The 23749-nt window shown below is 42.4% G+C and overlaps 1 protein-coding gene across 3 annotated transcripts in view; it reads right to left on the reverse strand.

Annotated features, from left to right (window-relative positions):
• PREX2 (phosphatidylinositol-3,4,5-trisphosphate dependent Rac exchange factor 2) overlaps nt 1–23749 on the reverse strand; it is a 326102-nt gene that overhangs the window by 72114 nt on the left and 230239 nt on the right. For 2 of the 3 annotated variants that reach the window (XM_019498648.2, XM_059724003.1), the window contains exons 31-35: nt 19634–19675; nt 16859–16969; nt 14258–14475; nt 10241–10343; nt 837–980 (exon numbers count right to left, since the gene is read on the reverse strand). In XM_019498648.2, the coding sequence (XP_019354193.2) occupies nt 837–980; nt 10241–10343; nt 14258–14475; nt 16859–16969; nt 19634–19675 (618 nt within the window). The remainder of the gene's footprint in view (nt 1–836; nt 981–10240; nt 10344–14257; nt 14476–16858; nt 16970–19633; nt 19676–23749) is intronic. The other variant, XM_006260933.4, reaches the window with a different exon arrangement.

Below are 23749 nucleotides of genomic sequence, written 5' to 3' on the forward strand. Positions count from 1 at the left end.
TCTCATTTTCACTCTGTGAGTGAATTTAGATCTATTCAAATTTGTTATTTGCCTTTACATATTTTTGTACCCTATTTAATTAATGTTAGATCAAAAGTTCCCTGAAATTCTTCCTTTCTTTTACATACCTGATTTGAACCTATTTGGTGTGGATACTGAGTGCCCCCTGCAAGGCAGTGAGAGCTCTCAACCCCCTGAATTCTAAGGAGGCTGAAGGCAATCAGCACCTTGTAGGAGGTCTTCATCACTTTGGTGAATCAAACCCCATGTTCCTGATAACTATAATGACACCTCTGCTAACTGTAGGCTGTATGCAATTTATGAGTGCATAAGCATCAGTGCATTCATCATTTCAATAATGTTTACAGTGTCATAACTACAGATGCTAGAAAAGATATTTCATTCTCAATAAATGAATAAATGTTAAAAGAGAAGAATACTTACTTGACTATCACTTCAATCCTCTATATGATTTTTAATGTCATTTTCATTTTCAGGACCAATAATTGTCCACTAATATTCACTAATAATGTCCACTAATATTGTGAATTTACAAAAGAAAAGATAACCCCCTCTGGTATCTGTATTAATACAACTGGCTTAAGTTTTCAAGTGTAGCTCTGGAAATTTAGTATTTGTATAAATGTCTACATTTCTTAAAATTAAAATTCACATTAGATTTAAAGCCCTAATCAAACAAATCAATTTAAATCAGGTTCTATTTCTGACTCATGTGCTTAAAATTATTCATGCAACTAAATACTTTACTAAAGTAGGGCCTAAATAACACTGCAGATTTTCATGACACTTTTTTTAAGAGGTTAAAATAAAATTACCTTGTGAAAAAAGTATTGGGTGTATCTTAAATCCTCCTCCATTTTTTAACCGTTGAGGAAGTTGCTCAAAATGGTAATTATCAAGATAAAAGTAAACCTTCAAGGCTTGCCGACTTCCTTCCGCTTGATATGTGATTGGAACATCTAAGAAAATATTTAATGTTACAATGTTATTAAAAAGCCAACAACTATTTTCTTCCAAAACAGTTGTTACATGCAAACTCATAAAGTCAGGTTCACCATCCTGATTCCATCTCTTTTGCAATGAAACATGGCTACAAAATAGATAAAAATAGCTTTGGTTCACTAAAAACTAGCTCTACACGGCTATTTCTTCACAATGCTGTGGAGGGGATATGCCAGGGGCAGGAATGAATGGCATAAAATGCAAAGTAGACAAAGTTCTTTGGGTAAATGTGATAGCTTTCATTAGACCAACTAAATAGTTGGAAAAATTATTCTTTACAAACTTTCAGGTACAAACACCCTTCTTCAGGCAGAGGGAGAAGGGTGTTTGTACCCCTAAGTTTGCAAAGAACAATTTTTCCAACTATTTAGTTGATCGAATTAAAAGGTATTGTATTTACCCAAAGAACCTTGCCTGCCTACGTTACAACCAACACTGATGAAATGCAAAATGCACTTCTAATCTCTATCTGGTATATCAGAACTTGTGTGACTGTTACAATTATGCTGGCTGCCCCTTTGGCTTCTAGCTAGCCCATGATTCCAGTGCAATGGAAACAGATTATGAAGCCACTTATTATACCTTTTTCAGCTACACTGAGAATAAACTGTGCATAGCTTGGAATGCATTGCATTGCATTAGCTTTGTTAATCAAAACAAGAAATCCTCACATTATAATTCTAAATGGAATATGCATGAGGAGTATATACCTACAAAACCATCCACCAAATAACTGTGCTAAATTAGAGGCTCGGCAGAGACAACAGAACTGTTATTATACTCTGTGTGTGTGTGTGTGTGTGTGTGTGTGTGTGCGCGCGCACGCGCGCATACATATATATATATTATATATATATACACACACACACACATACATACATATATATATATATTCTATATATACACACACACGTACATACATACATATATATATATATATATATATTTTTTTTTTTTTTAAGGCTGTGCGAAATTTTAGAGCCTTTTTGTTTCAGAGATGTTTGGGGCTGTTTCGGCGCTGGAAACACCAAATCTGAAATGGATCAGAAGGCTCCGAAATGTTTTGGAGAATTTTGGAGTTTCGGAGCTGGGCTTGTAGGAAAACAAAAAATAAGAAGAGGGAGGGAAAAAAGCGGGGGGAGGACTGCTCTAATATTGACATCTAGCTCCCGGTTCAACTCCCCAGTCTGCAGTGGCAGCCTGCTGAAAACTGGCATGAAGATCTGGGGGCCCATGCTCCCCGGGAAGAGCTGGGGGTATGATCAGAGAGCTGGGGAATTGAACTGGGGGCTAGGGAAATCGAACCAGGAGCTAGGGAATCAAGCCAGGAGCTAGGCAATCTCTGCCATGTGACCTGGCTCCACAGGGAGCAGAGATCCACACTAGAGTCTCCCTCCCATCCCATGCAGCCCCAGCTCTCTGCTCCATGTGAAGCCAGGTCACATGGCAGGGATCAGCACTGCTCAACTGTGCAACCTGGCTCCACAGAGAACAAAGATCCACACCAGGCTCTTCTCACTACAGCTGCCCACCCTACACAGCCCCACGTCATCAGGGCAGCGCAGGGCAGGCAGCGGCAGCAAAGAGACCCCGGCATGGATCTCTGCTCCCTACGGAACCAAGTCACATGGCAAGGACCAGTAGGCTTGCTCGCTGCTCTGTGCTGCTTCCCTGCCCCGCGACCCAATTCAACAGGGATCAGAGATCTGCGCAGGGGTTTCCCTGCCTGCACAGAGGGCAGTGACACTCCCCCTCCTCCAGAGCCACCCATGGCCCCATCCTGCTCTACACAGGAGCCCCAAGCCCCCCAGCCCCAAGCCCCACCCAGCCCCAAGCCCCACCCAGCTGGGTAAGGCTGTGTGAAGCTTCCCTTGCACCCCTTCGAAACACATTCAGAGGAGATTTGGCAGAGTCGAATCTCTGAAACAGATTTGGCTGAAACAAAAAAGGACAATAACACGAAACACCAAAATGAATCACTGTCCTCTGAAATGGTAGAATCCAAAACCGAATTGAAATGCAGCCATTTCACAGAGGCCCCCCATCATTCTTGACAGGCAATTGGCTAGTATATAGATATAGATGCATATGTATGTATATTAGAATAATATGCTACAACAGTATGTTACATTACAGTTTGACATATCAAATGTCACACTAAGTTATTTGGTTCAGATTCCAACATCATCTAATGCAACTAGCACTATCATTTTTCATTCTCAGTTCTCTCATACACATTTTCTGTGGTACTTACACAGTAAGTAGTCATGCAACTGTCATTCACAAAAGATAATGATAGCTTGCCCTTTTTTACCTAAAGCCATGAACAGACACACTGTTTCTACCAGGAGAATCACTGCTCTCCTGGTAGAAACCCAAAGTACTCAGGCATTTCAGGTTTTTTTCCCAGAGACTCCTCCTGCAGACCAAGATGAGTGGTGTCACAGGGAAAGGCTCCCATGCCCCCAAGAGACTGGAATCATTCCAATATGAAGAAGGCACAAGGAGCAGCTGATCCCACCTCTCCCATAGATCAGTAGGGGAGAGTGACCTATCCTCTTTATTCTTCACAGCATGTAATCCCCACTACTGGCACTGAGAGCCAAGTGGAGGGAGAGATGCTGTGAGTCCATTACCTGTTTCTCATTCAAGGGACTCCAGACTGAGAAGTGAACAGGAGGCTTTGCCCTGATGCTCCAGTCCCCCTGGGGATAAAAGGATTGAAACAGCCCATGCTTTTCCCAGACTAGGATCACCCTCGTCTCAAGAAGGTATGAGAAGCAGGAGGGATGGGATGAATGCTTCTACGTGGCCTAAGTCTTCTAACACTTTCAGAATTTCAGTAATGTACTTCAAATTAAAATTTAAATGTATTTTCAGCTGTGACAAAGATATAACAACATTTAAAATTAACCCACAATACAAAATATCAGGGGCTCTAGATGTAAGCATACTGACACTATGATAGACTGCAGTTTCTGTATTATGCTTATGAGGTTTCTGTAGTACGTGAAAAAATTACATTGGGCGCATCTACACAAGATGTTTACTGTGAAGTAGACTAATTAGCTCCACAGTAAACATCTCAGGATCTACACATGCACTCCTGTTAGGACACAGGAAACTAATAAACTTTGCAGCAGGGTAGTGCTTGTAAATACAAGCACTACCCTGCTGTGGACTCTTTTCATGCACAGCAGCACATGTGTAGACACTGACCTGGTTGACTGGGGCGCAAGGGTGCTTCTGTTCAGGGACTTCTTGCCAGCTAGCCCTGCACTGAAGCACCCTCATGCCCCAGACAGCTTGACTTGGGTCAATGTGCTGCGGTCTGGGCGCATGTATAAGCAGTGCACTCAGGAGCTCCCCGGAAGCAATAAGTTCTGGAGCAATAAACTCCGCTGTTTACTGCTGTGCATCAATGGCACATGTAGATGCGTCCATTGTGGCCTAAAGGAGGTTAAATTAGTACTTTTTACTAGTTTGGGTATCTAGAAAAATGTTAAATACTTTTTTTTGGTTATGTCAATTATACTTTTCCATAAATTTAAAAGCAGTATTTGCCACCCAAAACTGCTTCTCCCCATTGAATTGTAGCATTTGGATAGTACTGATTCTGGCATTTAAATTAAAGCTGAAATAGACCATATTGCAATTCTGTGTTGACTAGAAATTTATACATAAAATTTCTGCAAATCACTATATAATAAGAAAATGTCTTCATGGAAAGCTGGCAATAGAAGCATTGCACAAAATAGGCATCTAATTAGCTCCCACATTGCAATGCCTCCCAGAGCTGAACCTGCATCTTGCTCTAATAAAAAAAACCAATCACAGTAACTGTCCATCTCAGCAAGGTTTCTTATGTCCCTGGCAGATTTTACAATTAAGATGTGATTAACCTGTTAATCACACTGTAAATATACCATATTTACTCAAATCCAAGATGACCCTACATTTAAGATGCCTCCCCACAGTAATTAGATTCCACACAAGAAAAAATTTGGTATTATTTTTATAAATAATCCTGACAAAAACTACAGCAATACTATAGCAGTATGTTATAAATTCAACATTAGCTTTGATTCAATTCAAACATTAACTTAACTTAATCTATATTAGGTTCTGTCCAAAACCTGGTGGGTGCTACTCCTTTCTTAGATCCTACAGATTAGGACCAATCACTTTTACATGCATCCTCACTCTCATACTCTTCACTGTTCTCATCTTCACCCTTATCTTTTGTAGCAGGAAGCCTGGTGCTCCTGATACTTTAAGAGCAGGCAGAATGGCTGTAGGTATGGCAGGAAGCAATCAGGGGCCACATGACCCAGGGAGGAGGCTGGGCTTAGCCCAAGGCCTTAGCTGAGCTAGCAGTAAGACCACGGAGATTGTTGAGGCAACATCTCAGCAGGAGGTCTCCAGATCATGAATGCCAAAGCAGAGTACAGCATGCAGAAATCTAGCCCTGGAAGCCATGAGGAGAGGAGCTCCTGGCAGCAGGACTGCAACCAGGCTCCTGGAATGACTATGGCACTAGGGTAAGCAACTCTGCAGGCCTGGGGAACAAGGGAGTAGTACCTGGGTGGAAAGAGTTGTTTATGCAGGCAGGTGGCCTTTATTTTAGGACAGAACCTAGGGAAGGGCTACAGACCTGGGAATCAGAAGACATGAAGCCCATAGCCGACAAAAGGCTTGAGAGCTGGGCAATCCTAGCTGGCTCGGGAGCAGGGATAGGACCTAGGAGGGGCCAAAGGTCCAGAAGGGGCCACTGCCAGAGACTAACAGGGCCATGAGCCTAAAGCCATGGAGGGAGCAGAGGTAGAGGCAGATAGGGTTGTTACCCACCACTCATGAGTAGCCCTGAAAGGTGAAGGGCCCAGATGGAGAAGGCAGGCCTGGAAATAACACTTGGGAGGAGCTGAGGTAGGCGAAGTGCTCAGCAGGGCAGCCCAGTCATAGGGACTAAAGCCATGATACCCAGGAGTAGCCAAGAGAGGTGAAGTGCCAAGACAGGAGACCAGGACACCCAGGAGTAGCAGGGAGAGGCAAAGTGCCCTGGGCAGGATAACCTAGAGGCTGGTCCTGGGTAAGATGAAAACCACAGAATCATAGAAAATTAGGGTTGGAAGGGACCTCAGGAAATCATCTAGTCCAACCCTCTGCTCAAAGCAGTACCATCCCCAACTAGATCATCCCAGCCAAGGCTTTGTTTAGCCGGCTCAGAAAAACCTCCAAGGATGGAAAATCCATAACCTCTCTGGGTAACCTGTTCCAGTGTTTTACTACCATCCTCATGAGAAAATTCTTCCTAATATCTAACCTAAACTTCCCTTGCTGCAACTTGAGACTATTGCTCCTTGTTCTGTCATCTGCCACCACTGAGAACAGTCTAGCCCCATCCTCTTTGGAACAACTCTTCAGGTAGTTGAAGGCTATTGAATCCCCTCTCCATTTCTTCCAGACTAAATAAGGTCAATTCCCTCAGCCTTTCCCCTTAAGACATGTGCCCCATGCTCATAACTATTTTTGTTGCCCTCCACTGGACTCTCCAACTTGTCCACGTCCTTTTTGTAATGGGGGCCCTGAACTGGACACAGTACTCTAGATGCGGCCTTACCAGTGCAGAATAGAGAGGAATAATCACTTCCCTCGATCTGCTGGCAATGCTCCTACTATTTCTGCCTAGTATACCAGTAGCTTTCTTCACAAGAAGAGCACACTGTTGGCTCCTGCTCAGTTTCTTGTCCACTGTAACCCCCAGGTCCTTTCCTGCAGAGCTGCTGCTTAGCCAGTCAGTTCCCAGCCTGTACTGGTGCATGGGATCGTTTCATCCTAAGTGGAGGACTTTGCATTTGTTTTTATTGAACTTCATGAGATTTCTTTGGGCCCAATCCTCTAATTTGTCTAGGTTTCTCTGAATCCTAGCCCTATCTTCCAATGTACCTACTACTCCCCCCAGCTTGGTGTCATCTGCAAACTTGCTGAGGATGCACTCTATCCCATCTTCCTGGCTGATGAAGATATTGAACAAAACCAGCCCCAGGAGCAACCTCCTGGGGCACTTCATTCAATACTGGCTACCAACTAGACATCGAGTCATTCATTACTACCCTTTGAGCCTGACTATCCAGCCAGGTTTCTATCCACCTTACAGTCCATTCATTTAAATTCTACTTCCTTAGCTTGCTTGCAAGCGTGTTGCAGGAGACTATATCAAAACTTTGCTAAAGTCAAGGAATATCATGTCCACTGCTTTCTCTGCATCCAAAGAACCATTCATCTCACCAAAGAAAGCAATTAGGTTGCTCAGGCATGACTTGCCCTTGGTGAATCCATGCTGACTGATCCTAATCACCTTCTCCTCCAAGTGCTCAGAAATAGATTGCTTGAGGACCTGCTCCATGACTTTTCTAGGGACTGAGTCACCAGGCTGACTGGTCTGTAGTTCCCCAGATCCTCCTTCTTCCCTTTCTTGAAGATGGGCACTATATTTGTCCTTTTCCAATTGTCCAAGACCTCCCCCAGTCATAAGTTTCCAAATATAATGGCCAGAGGCTCCACAATCACATCAGCCAACTCCCTCAGCACCCTTGGTTACATCAGGTTTGCCCCATGAACTTGTACATATCCAGCTTTACTAAATAGTCCCTAACCCGTTCTTTTGCTACTGTTGGCTGCTCATCTTCTCCCTAAACTGTGCATGCAGGTGCTATACTCTGGGAAATGACCTTGCCCATGAAGAGTGAGATAAAAATGGCATTGAGTACTTCAGCCTTTTCTGCATAATCAGCCACTCGGTTGCTTCCCCCATTCAATAAGGGACTGTAATGTGGCCCCAACCCCATTACTAGAAGTGGGGCAGGGGTCAGGTGACCCAGGTTCTCCCACCCTTTGCCGGGACTTTCTCGTCCCTTGCCTCCCATCCCCTTACCTCTGGGTCCCTCACCAGGGGCTGTAGAAGCATTGCTCATGGGAAAGCTAGCAGTTTCCTTTCCTAGCACTCAGCCCACCAGAGCAGCCAAGAGCCAGGTTGCCAGGCAGCAGCATCTGACCAGGTCAGCTGGCCAGGAGGTCAGGTGACCAGAGGTGGCAGAGAGAATAAAAGGGAAAGGAAGAAAAGCAGCAGACAACCAGAGAGAGGGGAAGCTAGAGCTGCTGTAGCTGTCCCCAGGTGAACCCCCTGAGGAAAATGGGAGAATCAGAGGAGCAGCTGTCTCAGGATGACAAAGTGAATCTGAAGATGAGTTTTTCTTTTGGTTTACATTTCTTTTGGGCTCTACACAAGCCCCATTAGCAGCTTGGGCAGGCTTCCAGTGCAAGCTGTGGATTTGAGTTCCAGAAAAGTATGAAGCATCTGGGAGCAGGGTGCCTGAGCCCGGAATGGCTTCCCTGCTATGCTGCGAGGGCAGACTGGGTTCCCATATCATGGACAGTGAAGTGGGACTCTGGGCACCTAGAGCAAAAGTGGCCAGTGGCAGAGGCACCTGGCCAGACATGCTTCAGAAAACATGCCAGCCTTGTAGGTGTGCCCCAGGGCAGCTTACAGAGACCCACTCTTTCCTTGATCTTCCTATTGCTTTTCAACTTTTCATTTCCTGTATTTCTCATAATTATGGATTTTGCACCTTTTTATGGATGCTAACAATACTTGGCATATCAACATAGACCAGGGTCTCATCAACAATGCCTATCTGGCCCAGCAGATAATGATGAGTTTTGCATAGCCCAACGATGTACCGCTAGAACTCAACAAGTTTTTCGCGGCAGTCTGATAGCAACTATTGTGCTACTGATGTTTTTCATATCAGAGCTAAGCCACTTCACCATATCATATAGGAACACCACCCACTACTTGCTTTAAATTTTTGAAGTGGAACGTTTCATTCTTTCACTATTTCTAATGCCTTGAGTTGAAGCACTTCATGGGTGATAGGCATTCCCTCCTTTCTCTTTTCTTAAACATACTTGAGAACTTACCAATTGCAGGAAAGCAACCTTGTTTCAGACTCCCAGATGTTTTCCATGTGGTCTTAGCATTCTCAAGTTTTTCTTTTAATTGTCTCCATCAATGCACATTTGCTTCAGTAACATTATACTTCCTTCTCACTTCACAATTATTTGTTTTGTCAGCATAATTTATAACCTTCATTTTAAAGTTCGTATCATATCTGCATCTTATTCCTTTTGGTATCTTCCCGTACTTTTCTCTTAGTGGACAACTTTTATTTTTTTCCTCAGCAAGCCTTTACTTTTTCACAGAGCCCATCCAAAATCATGGTTTCTGCAAAAATCATGCAATCGTGATTTTGGTATGTCCCTACCAATGAAGGTAGGTGGCACTTGAATTTTGAGAGCTCAGGCACCATTTCACTGATTGCTTGACAGAGTTCTTTGTATTCCTCCTTCAGTTTTCCTTATTGCAAAAATCTTGATGAGTGGTTTCTACTCAGAGAGCAAGATTTTTTGAAAGCTTGCACTTAATAATACAGTGTCTCCCTCCTTTAGCTCTGAGTTTTTGAAAAAGTTATTTTTTACTAACCAAGCCAAGCTCATTACAGAGACTCTCTGGTTACTAAAATGAATGAGGAGAGATTGTACATGAAGAAAAAAGCTGCAACCCTTCTTTCAATAGAAGTGTGAAGCCAGTCATTACATCTGAATGGCGGCTTGGGTAGAAGTATGAAGATGTCTGTATTCAGTTCCTGTACTTGAAGCTCCCACTAGTTGGCCTCCAAGGAATCTTCCTTACACAATATAAAATTGCTCCTACTGGCAGAAATAAAAAAGCACTGTCTGCCTCACCCAAATGAGGTGTTAATCTTTCATCACCAGGCTCCCTTGGAAACGCAAATCACTTCTCTGAGTGTCAGAGGGGAAGAATCTAACCGTGTGAACATTATACTTTTCCATCTACTTGTAACTCAAGATCACTTACCACAGAAATCCTCAAAATTTTTTTTACACACAATTCTTCAAGGAGAACTGAATCTTCTGAGCATTTTTTTCTGGCACTGACACCTATTCCACTGGGGACTCCACTCAAACGACAATTTTCTCTTTCTGCTGAGGCTATTGAACAACTAACATTGTGGCTACATATCAAAGGGAGACAAGCGATGGCCTTGAGGTGTGATGCTCCAAAGAAGAAATATACTGAGCTGATTTAAATACCTAGAACAATACATCTCATAATTATACTTCTTTAATTACTCACTTGCAACTACTGGTTCTGGTTCTGATTGTCTGAAATAAAAAGTAACTTTTTCCAGATCAAATAATGCAACCAATGTATCTTCTAGCATGGCTTGTTCATCCGTCTGAAAAAGGGAAAAGAAAAAAAAAATGCCTCAAATAAAAATTATGCAATTTCAGTTTAGTGCTTATACTGGAAATTATGGAATACAGGCATCAAAAATAACTGCAGGATGTCACACCCTGTTTTGCTGAAACACTGTTTAACATAATTAATTCCTAAGTGACAGAAAACAGATTTGTTTGTACTGGGTAGCTACTTCCTCTTCTATTGGCAAAGGGTGATTAAAATTAAATTTCAATTATTTCAATTGAAATTAATATATATTGCACACTGTAAATCAGTAAGTTAATATACAGCTACCATGTCTTCCTGTGGCATTTAATTAAACTGCATTTGAAATTTTTGTTTATGCAAATAAGCAAGCTTGAAAATGTTCTGTGTGCTGCCAAGCCTAGGTTTTCAATTTTACATTATGACAGAAAACTAAGACTTCCACTTATGAACACACATGGAGAAAAAAAAATTCAGAACCAGCATTTCATTGACATACTGGGCTAGATTTTCAAAACTTCTACTCTGTTCCCATTAAAGCACTGCCAGCTTAAATAAGGTTCCAAATAAAAGCATCTTTCAGCTTCAGCTCCCATACTGTGGATATAAATCATGAGGCAAGACATGCCAACATTTTGATTTTCACTTGCAGTGTATGTCTATGATCCCTCATATTCAAATCAAAACAATGAAAAACCTTAACCCTTGAAATTGTAACTAGTACCTCATGACAGCTTCAAAAACTAAACTATGAATCTTCAAGAGCACTTTACTGAACTTCTGCTAAGAATGGAAGTACTCAGCTTCAAATACAGCAACAGAAGAAATCAATACACTGGTAAAGTAATGGGGAAGGTAACATGAAGAACAGAATTATATTAAGCTACCAAGTAGGATAATGTAAAACTGATGCACATGTCATTTTCTCCCTAAGCACTGAAATGGTAACAAGATCAATACACTTATTATCTATAAAATGAGAGTTAGCTGAATGATCCTGAATTACAGAAAGGTAAAAAAAACAAAAAAACAACCCAGTTTCCGCAGGTCCATGGAACTAAGCAGTATTTCTCATGTATTTATAGACGGAAGGATTCTACTTGAAACATTTTGCCTACTAGTTCAATTTATTAACTCCCTGGATATAGGACAATTGGATTGCATTCAGCAACATTGGAAATCCTTACAAAATTGCTCCTTCTTTATTGAATTTTACTGTAATAATGAGTATAACTCACTTCAAGAGCCCTTGCTTAAAGTAGCACAGCCCATTTACATCCAAAAAGATTGATTAGAAACTATTGAAAAAGTTGCCTTTATAATGGTTCCCTTAATATTACTGCTGAAAATATTATTGCCGAAGTAACTGAAAACTCTTCATTTGTTCAAACATACTTATGAAACTAAGGGCTTCTCCAGACATTCAGATAAAGGCGTAGTAGGATCAGAAGCACAATCCACACAATTATACCTCCTGCCATGCCATACATGCACAGCAGGCAGTATGATTGTGGGGCCTAGCATCAGATCCTATAACACCTTATTGCTGATACGGGGCAGCCTAGGATCACCATCCCAGGCTCCCCCTGCACTGGCAAGTAAAAAGCTCCTGCAACTGTGAGTCCCATAGCTAATGGGACTTGCAGCTGTGGTAGCATACCACCAAGAGTCCCTGCAGCTGCAGGACTCTCCATCCCACTTGTGCATAGTATATCACAGATGCTAGAAGCCCAGTCAGCTGATGGGGTTCTCAACCACAGGGACTACATGTGCAAATTAAAGCTGGATAGCAACCAGATATAAAATTAGTACACATTTTTGAGGTCTTTGGGTGCCTGTAGACATGCTAGGAGGCTGCTCCAATGTGCTGTAATCAGTGCATCAGAGAAAACTCAAATAAGAGCATGCTGGAGGGTCAAGAGCAAGTCTGCTGGAGTGTGCTAATTAGCATGCACCAGCCCGCCTCTGTGTCTCATCTATCAGCATCCCCCTGCTTCAAAATGGCAGCAGGAGTGATTTAACTAAAGCTCGTTCATTTTGGAGCCCTTTTAATTATAGTGCCCCCCCTTGCCCCACCCCCAAAGCATGTGTAAAGATGCTCTAACTTTATAGCTGGTTGGACCTTTTAGTTGCATGATAGATACCTTGCATGTGTAGGTGGTCTCAATTAATTGTGCAATTAAACAGTTAATTGTTCAATACCTATAACATATAGGAGGGAGCCCAATGTTGACTCGCATTTAAAAAATATAATTTGAACACATACTGCGTCTTTCTTATAGTGTCCAAGTACATTAAAATAATTAAACAACATGAATTTTTTATTACAAAGGAATAATCTCTTGTGTCCTGAAGCAAAAGTCAGAAGTCTGTGGGATAGATATGGTAACAGCTATTTTGCAATACCATTAAAAAAACAAGAAGCATGGTAAAACATAACAGTAAATAAGCACCAGCAGTCCCCAAGGATTTACAGTAACAGAGAGACTACCTCACCAAACAGTAAGCCCTATTCTTAGGACAAGCCACTTGACACCTACCACCTTTTGAGTGGAGCATCAGAGAAAGTTGGAAGATAGTTTTAAAGCTCATAATAGCTATCAGATACCATATGGTTTGAGAAGCAACTTTTAAAAGTAACCTCAAAGAGTCATTTAGGCAGCTGTGCAGTAGGCCTGTGCGAAGTGGCTAGTATTTGCTTCAGATGTGGATTCGGCTGATTTGGGGGACATTGATTTGATTTGGTGATTTAAATCATAGTCCTGAATCAGTTTGGCCAAATCTGATTCGGAGATTCGGCCACTGCCAAATCATCCAAATCTCCGAATCGGACAGGCCCCATCCCCTACCCACTCTCTCAGCCCTGCCAATGACTGCCCTGCCCAGCCTCCTGCCAGGCAGGGGGCGATCCCCACTGCTCCCCATTGCCCTGCGCTGTCTGGGGGGGCTCTGCCATGAGTCTCCAAAGGCCCTGACAGCCACTACAGCAGCCGGTGAGTGCAGGGCTTTTTTTTTCCAAGTGCCAGGATGCTGGGGCTGGGTGGGGCAGCCATTTACAGGGCTGGGAGAGTGTGCAGGGGTCAGGGGGTGCTCAGAGGGGCTAGGGGAGCAGGCAGGGGATGGGGTCTAGTGGGGGTCCCCCCATAATCCCCTCCACCCTCCTCCAGCCCCCACCCGCCCCCTACTTACCAGCACAGAGCCTGGGTCCAGCTCCCTGTGGCGGTGAGCGGGGACTTCCTGAATCTCCAAATCTTCTATGAATTGATTCAGAGGCTTCTAATCCATTCAGACCTTTTAACTGGTCTCCCGATTTGATTCAGATTCAGAGATTCAGCTGCCAAATTGGGCCAAATCTCCTCCGAATTGAATCAGCAACCAAAGCTTAACCCAGCTCTACTACCTATGTTTCCTATGTGGATCCCTGTTGAAATCATAACTGGCTTTGAGAATGATTTGTGCTACAACAATCTGGTCCTTAGAATATTTACTTACCCATGGAAAGTGGGGATTTTGCATGGCAGTTAGGGACTGAATATTTTCTTTCCCTTACATTGTTAATTATAGAAACCAAAAGCTGTTGCAATCACTTGATGCCATACTTATTATTCAGAAGGGAAATAACTAGAATAGTTGAGTAGTATCTAGTAGCAACTTGGATTTTTTAATCACTCTCTTTGTGTTCCTCATACATCTGCTTAATAACTAGTAACTTGAAGCAGCAACGTATTATTATGTTTGTAACAGTAATAATTTCCCATATCAGTAATTATTTGAATTGCAAAGTTCCTGAATACCAGCTAATAAAGTAGAAGGTTAAACATAATGAGTGCAGGTTATTGTATTCATAATGCAGCTTGCTTCACACTGCCCTTAGGCAGCAGAATAAATTGTTGCATTGATTAATGCGGTTACTAGAAATCTTACCAAGTTAGGTGACAGCAATGACTGGAAATGAAGAAGAACACCTGCATTAGCTATCTGTTCCAACCACCTTCTGCTGGCCTCTGAAGTCTCCATTTCATACTCTTTGCTGTTGTCAAACATCTGATTTAATGCAGCCATTAGTTGCTCAGAAAAAGCACAGACTGTGGCTACTAGACTTTGGCAGAAGACCATGTCTCGTCTGAGCTGTATTTCACTATCTATGAAGGGTAAATCAAAGAAGGAAAAGCAAAGAAAAGAGACAGAATAAATTAACAGTAAAGCAACTGGATTGCAAGTTTTCTTGTTTAAAGAGCAGTTGTTCTCTGGAAAAAAATCTCATAATGCAGAAAACCTGGATACTAATTACATTTGGCTCCTTCTCAGGAAAAAGCCAAAACAAATTAAAAGAATGGTTTAAAAAGCTACAACCCACAAAACAGAATTTGGCTGGCATGAGCTCATCCTTCATTGAAGCACTGGCCACCAGCCAATGGAAAGGAAGTGTCCTTCATCTCAGACTTTGCTTGGTACCCAACAGACAAGGCTGTTTGGTTCCCAAAGAAGTAACACCTCTTTTAATAGCATCTGGGATTTACTTCATTGATTTGTAGTGTGTAATACCTGCAGTTCATAAACTACATATGTTCTTTTTAATAACATAAAGGGTCTATCCATGAAGGTTGATAAAGATGTTGGGATGCATCTGTGAAGAGACAGAAGCAGAGCTCTCCACCTCAAAGCAGGAAGATGCAAATTTGAAAAAATTAACAATGTGACAAGCCATTTAAAGCAAAAAAAGTCCTCACATTATAGGGTATGAGCAACTGCATAGCTTTGTGACTCAATACCTTTTAATTCCAGTAATGTAAAAATTAAGCAACATAATCTTCTGCATAATCTATTTGCACTTTAGCAGTCATTTACACCTGGTTGAAGCAAATACATGCTTTTTCTCATTTGATAAAGTTATACACCCTTTTCTCTGTTGGTATAAATGACAAAGTAAAGGACAATAGTGACTAGAATCCAATATAAATAGGCAGGATATCTACTCTGTTCCCAGTAAAGCACACTTACCTGCAACTTTGGCCACATATATGATCATTAGCCAGTTACCCTTTTTATCTGCACCATATATGCAAGTAAGTGTATCTTTCTAGATTTTCTATGCCAGTTCTACTCTGGGCCTTGATAGCTTTCAACCTGCAATGCTGCAATTTCCTTCTCTAGGACCTCTCCAGGCTCCAGTTCTTTGGAATCTCGCACTTAGGGAATTTTCACATCTATAGAGAAATGCGATATTGTCCCATCTCATATAATTCCAGTGGCCCCCTTCCCCCCCCCCCCCATAATACAAACTGTTCTTCCTGCTTTTACAACCCTTTCATGGACTTATATCTCTTGCAAACTGGGTTCTCTTTACACTCTTAATTCATGTTTTAATTGGTCTATCCTCAACCCTACATTTTAAACACTTCATATTTTATTTTGACATTATTTATAATATCAAACTCAACAGCTTTCTATGCAACTACTTTTATTAAAAACTACATAAATGAGAGCTGTAGAATATATAATAGCATGTCAACTCTGCAAATCTTATTTTATAATATTAAACTTAATTTAACCTAAAAAAATTGTTTAAAACATTCAGCCTTATTAAAAGGGAAACTGTTCTCTCTTTCATGAAGAACCTCAGCTTCTTTGGATATGGTTTGTTCTCAGATACCTGTCACAGAATATTACCAAAGAAGTATTTCAGCCAGTTACAACCCCCACTCCAGCTCCCCTACCCACCGAAAAAATCAAATGAGTTCTGCAAACAGATTTCTTATTGATATTACACATGTAGGTTCTTTAAGGCTAGGAACAGACATTCAAAAAGCCTAAGTCTGAATTGATTCACTCTTTGCAGGTTAGACTAAGCTGCTCAGCTTAAATTGATTAATAACAGGACATACATTCTCTGTTAAATCAGGAAATGCAGGCACATCCCTGCAGTAGCTCAAGCCAGAAGCTGGGGGTGGGGCAGGAGGAGGGGCTACAGCATGCCTGCCAGCCACTGCCAAAGGGAAGGGAAGAGAGAGGCCCTCCAAGGCTCTCACCCCTCCCTGATGGAGTGGAGTGGGCATGGCCAGGCACCAGCTGGGGCTAGCAGTACACACAGGATGCCAGCCTGGGTGGGGAGTGGGGGAAACTGCTGCTAGACTGAGGAGTGGGGATGGGAAAAAAGTCCTCTCTCTGAAGCAAGCATGTATTGAACACAGCAATTTGCAAAGCATACAACAGGGAACTACCAAAAATCTTTGCCTAAGCTAGGATACAGCCCAGTAAAATACAGTATACACAACTTAGTCTAACTTAAAATGTAAAACAGGAAGACAAGAGAAAGCCTTGCTTAAGTCTTACTAATCCTGAGGGCAGAGCCAGGCATTCAGAAAGGCCTTGTTTAGGTTTCACAAATTCTGCTTTATAATGTAAATGTAGCTCTCTGCATTCTTTAATCCACAACTTCCAGCCAGAAGCTGTCTGCAACTTCCCTTAACTCCATCTCCAGCACATACATGTGACGATTATCAGGTCTTTGCCAACATTTCCCACCTCTTAGTCTGGTCCTGCAGGTCTTAGCTCTGGACTCACAGGTGAAAGTCTTGCCTTTCTCCCCGACTGCAGACCACTGTGGAATTAATCTTCTCCCTGGCTGCAGGCAAGCTGGACAGAAAGAGGAATTAATTCTGTCTCTGCCTGGCTGCAGGAAAGCCATGGAGGTGTGGCTGGGGCTGGCAAACCCCAGCTGTCATCCGCAGGGTGTGCCAGTGCAGGGAAGAGGGGATAGAGGGAGGAATTTGCCTTAGGGGCCATGGTAGGCCAGTGTCTGGCCATGTCCCACCCCTGTTCCAGCTAGAGAGCAGAGGGGAGGGGCCAGCAGAGAGCCCCACCCAGCCCAGAGAGCATGCTTTGATGCTGGGGGTCATCATGGGACAACATGGACCCGGAGGCAGAGCGGGGCAGGGAGGAGGGTTAGTCTTCCCTCTAGCCCCACTGGCAGCTGGGTCTGCACATCGTTGCTGCAGTGCTCACTCCCTGCGACAAAATAAGCCCCCTGCTCTCCCCTCCACCAGACACCAGAAGGAGATGGAATAAACCTGTCCTTGACCCCACCCCCAAGGGGCCCTGCTGGCTGGCATCTGACTATGCCCCTTCCCTCCAGTGTCTGGTGGAGGGAACAGCAGGGGTCTTATTCCACCACAGGGAGTGAGTACGGCAGCGATGGCAGGCAGACCCAGCTGCCAGTGGGGGTGGAGGGGAGACTAACCCCCCTCCCTGTCCCCCTCTGCCTCAGGGGCCATGGTGCCCCGCTGCTGCATCAGTGAGGGGGAAGCACCAGGCAGACCTGACTCAGGTCCCTGCTGATGGGACTGAGAGGGGGAATTAAACCTCTCTCCAGCCAGTTCAGCCCAGGGTGGCCATTTCTCCCTCCCACCTCCCACCCTCCCACACATTTGCTTGCAGCTGAGAGTGCTCTCTAGTGCTCCCCAGCTCCTAGCCTGAGCAACTGCAGGCATGTGCCCACATTGTCTCAGTCTAAACAGAATGGCTGTCCTGTTATGAACTTATTTAATCTAGGCAGTTTAGGCAAACCTGCAAAGGTTGAATCTATTCTGGCTCCAGCTTTTTGAATGTCTGTCCCTGCCCCTAAGGGAATGATTTACTCTTGGGAGCCAGAGCTAAAATGAGAATCTCAGAGTTTGAACTCAAAGGTTCAATTTATATTAAATTTATATTATCTTAACACATTTCTTAAAAATTTTCCCACTGAGAAGGCGCATCTACATGTGCCCAAATACTAATGTAAATACTAAATGACCGGTACCTGCTGGTATACTCCGCAACCCCAGTGGCACAGGGGTCATTTCCAACTGTACGTTGCTGTAGGAATGAGCTACAGCAATGTAGCTTGTTGCTACAGCGACATAGCATCTCGTGTCAATGTGCCCAAAGAGAAATTTCTAACTTTTCATTTCCTACACAGAACAATTTTTTGAATAATTTCAGAATTTCTGTAAGAACAGGAATTCAAGGTTAGTATCTACTGCACCTGATTTTCTGGAGATAGTTTAGCTGGAGATCTTCTTGCTAGCACTTGTGCCTGCAATTAATTGTATCTGCTAAACTAACAAGCCTTGTAAGTATTGAACCAAGTCACTTTTTCTACACTAGCTATACTCAATTTAAATCCTTTGGAGAATTATTAATGAAGGTAATAGAGGCATCTAAGAAAGTACAAGAGAGAAGACTGGCATGATATGGGCATGATCAAAGGGGTCTGGAAGAATATATGGGAAAAGAAGTTATCAGAATGGCACTACCAGGGAAAAGGGGAAGAGGAAGATCAAAGATGAGATGGAGAAATATAGTGGCGAGGGACATGAGAGAGAAGGAGATAGTATGACCAAAACCAGTGGAGAGCCAGAATCCCCAACAGCAACAAGCAAGGGAAGAAGAAAAAGAGAAAAGGAGAATTATTAACAATTATAAAGGAAAACCATAACAAAATTTTGTTCCATTTTCCTTTATTTAGTGCTGTGGCTTGTCAAAACTGTTTGGTGTAATAGGAATACATTTGGTACTGGAGTACAGTTACAATAACAGCTTTTATCATAAAATGCCATTGCTTCACTTGGCATTCAACCACCTGCAAAAGTTGTAGACTACCCACTTACTTTTATAAGTTTGCATATTTCAAATAGTTCCTAATTCATGAAATTATGGTAAAGCAGTACACAGAACATGAAGAGTCATTTCCAAAAAGTAGAACTATCTTTTTTTTTTCAAACTACCCAATATATACTGAGCATAATTAAGTGAAAGAGAAGAGAGTGGAATGGCAAAGCAAAAAAAGATAACAAAGAAAGTAGGGCATGGGGAATCTGGAAATAAAGGGAGGAAAAAAATGAATGGGAAAATAATGATAAGGGTCAGAAAGAAGGCAGAGAAAAGATACCAAAAATATTTCAGACTAATTCAGGGCTTTGGCAGCACTTCATGTGTTGCGATCCAAAGTAAATGACACGGCAGGATGTTTGGAATACAACACAAACATGACATGAGAATTCTGTCTTGTTTGTTACAGCTTTCAGTTAATATTTCCTGTCCCCTCAGGAATCCTTTGTGAGCTTGGGAAGGGGAGAATTCCACATTGCATCAAACCTGGTCAGTGGAATGATCCTTGCCCCTAGCCTCCCAGGGGAATTTTGGTTGATCTATAGTCACAATGACTCAACAGAAAATCTTGAAGACAGATTCTACTGCTTCAAAAAAGCAAAGCATAAAATCCCCTTAAAATTCAGATTGGGACTTGCCCATTAAAATTACCTGTGTATTCAAGAAGTGCCAACAGCAGTCTTGCCTTCACCTCTGGGGGGAAAAAAGTTTTAGGACATCATCAAAATTATCCTTTATATTGATGTATTTGCAATTCTCCTAATGTCATACTGATATAACTTGAGTGACTTCACTGAAGTAATTCATGTTTTACACCTATGAAATGGTAAATCAGGCTCATTTTTCATTACAGTTAACTTACTTTTACTTCACACTTGGTTAAATTACTCATAATCCAAGATCCAGGTCCTAAAAAGAGAAGTGTGCAGGTGGAGTATCCCTCCCTCCTGTGTAAGTATCCCTCCCTGGACCTCCCCACTGCACAGATGTGGAGGTCAGTTTTAACCAAGTGTGAAGTAAAAATATACCATAGCAAAATGGTTATTCTCATTTTTAAGGATTTGGGAGTTTTGTATAAACATTCTGTACAAGTTAAACATTGTTATGACCTGAAGCCATACAACAGTCAGAAAACATCTTAATTTGGCATAAAACTTTTAAACATTTCAGAACAGGTTAAACCATGTTGCACTTCTAGCAAATAAAAATACAGACAAGTCATCTAAAAAGTGCAGCAACTGAGATCCAGAATTTGAGCTAACGTTTTCTCTTTCATATTTTTGAAGGGAAAGGGCATTCTTATTGCTTTCGAGTCTATCTATATTTAGTAAGAATAAGTTTCACAAGCAATATGTAAGGGAAACAAGTAATACTCCTACTCATATGAAGATTCTGATTTCATGAAAATACTGATTGTTGACCATAAAAAGCATAAAATGTTTTATATTTCATTAAGGTATGAAATGGTATGGTTCTGTAGCAGAACCATGAACAGAACAATTCTCCCAGATCTGAGCCTAGTGCCTTAAAGCTCTTTCTTCTTATGACAGTCTGCCAGGGTTACAGTTTTACCAGGTTTTTAATCATGATCACACCCTTTATACAGGCTCTCTAAGCACATTAATCCTGGCTTCTCTGTAAAGGTGAGCCAGAATTTCCTTCGTTTCAGAAGCAAAACCTCTGTTTTACTACGCACCTTTTTGTAGTGTAAGCCATGCTGGCTTGTCTCCTAAAGGGGATTTACGTTTACGGTGAAAGAATGCCAATGAAAAGAAATGCAACAGTGCAGGCAGCTTTTCCAAAAGAAGCCAGCATTGATACAGTTAGTGTCTGTGTAGTCATGTGATGCAGAGTTTTTCATTTAGCATAGCCAAGCTATACTAAGGGCAGTGGACTGGGACCATAGGGGACCTGGGTTCAGTCACCACTTCAGCAATTCAGTTGCCTCTACAGTATGTCATTGTATTATCTCAAGGACCTATACTTCATCAAGTATATGAGTATGTGGAAAATGTAGGAAGACAAGCCAGAAAAGTATAAAGCAAGCAAAAGACCCCCAAAGTCCAAGTTCATCTGGAATCTATCCTGACTATCCTTCTGAGGATATGCATACAGTGCACAGTGTAATGCCATGTAGGAAGATACCCAAGTTACCTCTAATCCCCTTCTTAGCAGAATGTATTAGCTGAGAGTACTGCACTGTTTTGACTCTACTGAGTCCAGTACTCAGACTTTCCTGCATGGCACTGCATTGTACATTGGAGATATCCCTTTAAACAACAGACCCTTCATGTTTAGCCTCTTTGTCCTCAGCTCTGTGGCAGCATGATAAAAGTTAATGTCCACTCCTTGGGGTGATCCTTTTTCAGATGTAGAGTGCCATCCACATCTTTGCTGGCCATTTTGTGTTAACTGAGGGTCTGCCTACCTGGGAAGGTTCCTGAAAAGTAACCTAGACCAAGGGTGTCATACGTGGCCTGTGCAGTGGATCCAGCCCATGAAGCCATATGATTTGAACCATGGGTCTCTGAACCGACCCCACATACCACATGGGGCACATGCCAGCCTCAGCTCCAAATGCTGTATGTGATATGCAGGTGGACTCAGCACCGCACATGCTATACACAGCTCAGGGGTTTGGCCCAGAGCACCTGGACCAGACTAGCTTTGCCTGCTGGACCAGGGTTAGTCTGGCAGGGCACCGCATGCAGGACATGCCCCATGCTGGCCCCCTGTGCCACAGGAATTATGTATGGCCGATCCAGCCTATGCTCTGTGTGCAGCACAGGCCAGCCAAGGGGCTCACTCTGTGCATGGTGTGCAGGGTAGACCTGGTATTGCACACAGTATGGGGGAGAGTCTCACGCACAGGCTGCATGTGATGCCCTGTGCACTGGCTCTGGCATGTATGTGCAGCTTGGGGCCAGATCCAGACCAGTCCCATAATCAGCACTCAGGACCAGTCCAGCAGGGTACTGTGTGCAATCCATGCCCCAGACCCCTCTGTGCTGCATGCATAAACGGTGCAGTTGGTCCCAATCCAGCCCACAGACACTCATCCAGCCTGCAGGGCTGGATGCATTTGTCACCACTAACCTAGAGCATGGATTTACAGAATACTAGCTTCTCCCAACTAACTCCCATGAGAATACTTATGGTATGCAGCAAGTGTAAGCTTGCTAAATGGAAGTCTCTATGTCTAGGTGCTAGATACCTATGCACCGTTTACCTATATGCCACTTCACATCTAATGTAGGGAAGAGATTAACCCATTCATCCCTAGTGGCTCATAATACATAAGAAGGTGGAAAATAGAGCATGTATATTTTTATATGGATATTGCAAACATGTTTATATTTTCATATACTAGATGGGGAATAAGTCATTGAGATCATGTAACTACTCACTGTAGACCCAGCCAAATGGTTGAGAAGCCCCAGGTCCCCTGCAGTCTCCATCTACTGCCCTAACTACTTGACTTGAGAGACTGTTTTACTACATTTGAAAAAATAGGCTTTGATGTTTCAATGAATATATTAACATTTTGTCTTAGGTGATGCATCAGACCTTGAGTTCATTGACAGTCTGGTTTGGATTTTGTGTACACTTAAAGACCGACATTTTCAAACCAGAAGCTGCTGATTTGGGGTACTGAATTTAAGAATATAGGGCCTGATTTCACAAGGGCTAGCATCCTCTTCAAAAGGTGATCAATATTTCAACCTTCAGGTGCACAATACCTCAGGCTGAACACAAAACAATCAAATTGCTTACAATTATTTATTACTGTTGAAAATCTGCCCATTAATTATTCTCACCAAGGAAGCTTTAAAAGCAAAGAAAGGGGATGTAACATGCTGATGATTTGACTTAGTGACTGAAGCTAATCTATATGGAAAAAATATTTTGTAATGTGAAGAATGTTGAAGCTATTTCTTGTGGCTGATTACATTTGTTGGATCTCTGAATTCAAAAGCATTTAAAGTGTCTATAAATAATGATCTTCTAATTATGTGAAAATTATAGGACACAGCAACTTTCCCTCTCTACTTCAAAATGTATCTCTAAGCAAGAAACTCTCAGGTTTTTTTTATATCAATGATTTGGGTCTGGAAAGAACCTCAAATGTTTTCTGCATCAGTCATTTGTTATTCAGTTAAATATTATAACTTCTTTTTGCTGGATGGTGCAGGGAGTCAATTCCTCAGCAGTTTTCCTCCAATTAGAAGGTATGATATTAATTGCTTCAAGTTTTCCCCCCTGTAAAAAACAGTTCCCGATTTATCCATTTTTTCTGATATTGTACCATTGTCTTTGCAACTGCCACTATATTAAAACTGACTTTCAAATATCAAATTGTGACTTCATGACCAACGTTTTAGTTTTATTGTATTTCTTATAGATTCATAGATGTTAGGGTTGGAAGGGACCTAAATAGATCATCGAGTCCAACCCCCTGCATAAGCAGTAAAGAGTGCTGGGTCTAGATGACCCCAGCTAGATACTCATCTAACCTCCTCTTGAAGACCCCCAGGGTAGGGGAGAGCACCACCTCCCTTGGGAGCCTGTTCCAGACCTTGGCCACTCGAACTGTGAAGAAGTTCTTCCTAATGTCCAATCTAAATCTGCTCTCTGCTAGCTTGTGGCCATTGTTTCTTGTAACCCCCGGGGGCGCCTTGGTGAATAAATACTCACCAATTCCCTTCTGTGCCCCCGTGATGAACTTAAAGGCAGCCACAAGGTCGCCTCTCAACCTTCTCTTGCGGA

This window comes from Alligator mississippiensis, chromosome 3, assembly GCF_030867095.1.
Source record: "Alligator mississippiensis isolate rAllMis1 chromosome 3, rAllMis1, whole genome shotgun sequence".
In the NCBI taxonomy this organism is placed as follows: Eukaryota; Metazoa; Chordata; order Crocodylia; family Alligatoridae; genus Alligator; species Alligator mississippiensis.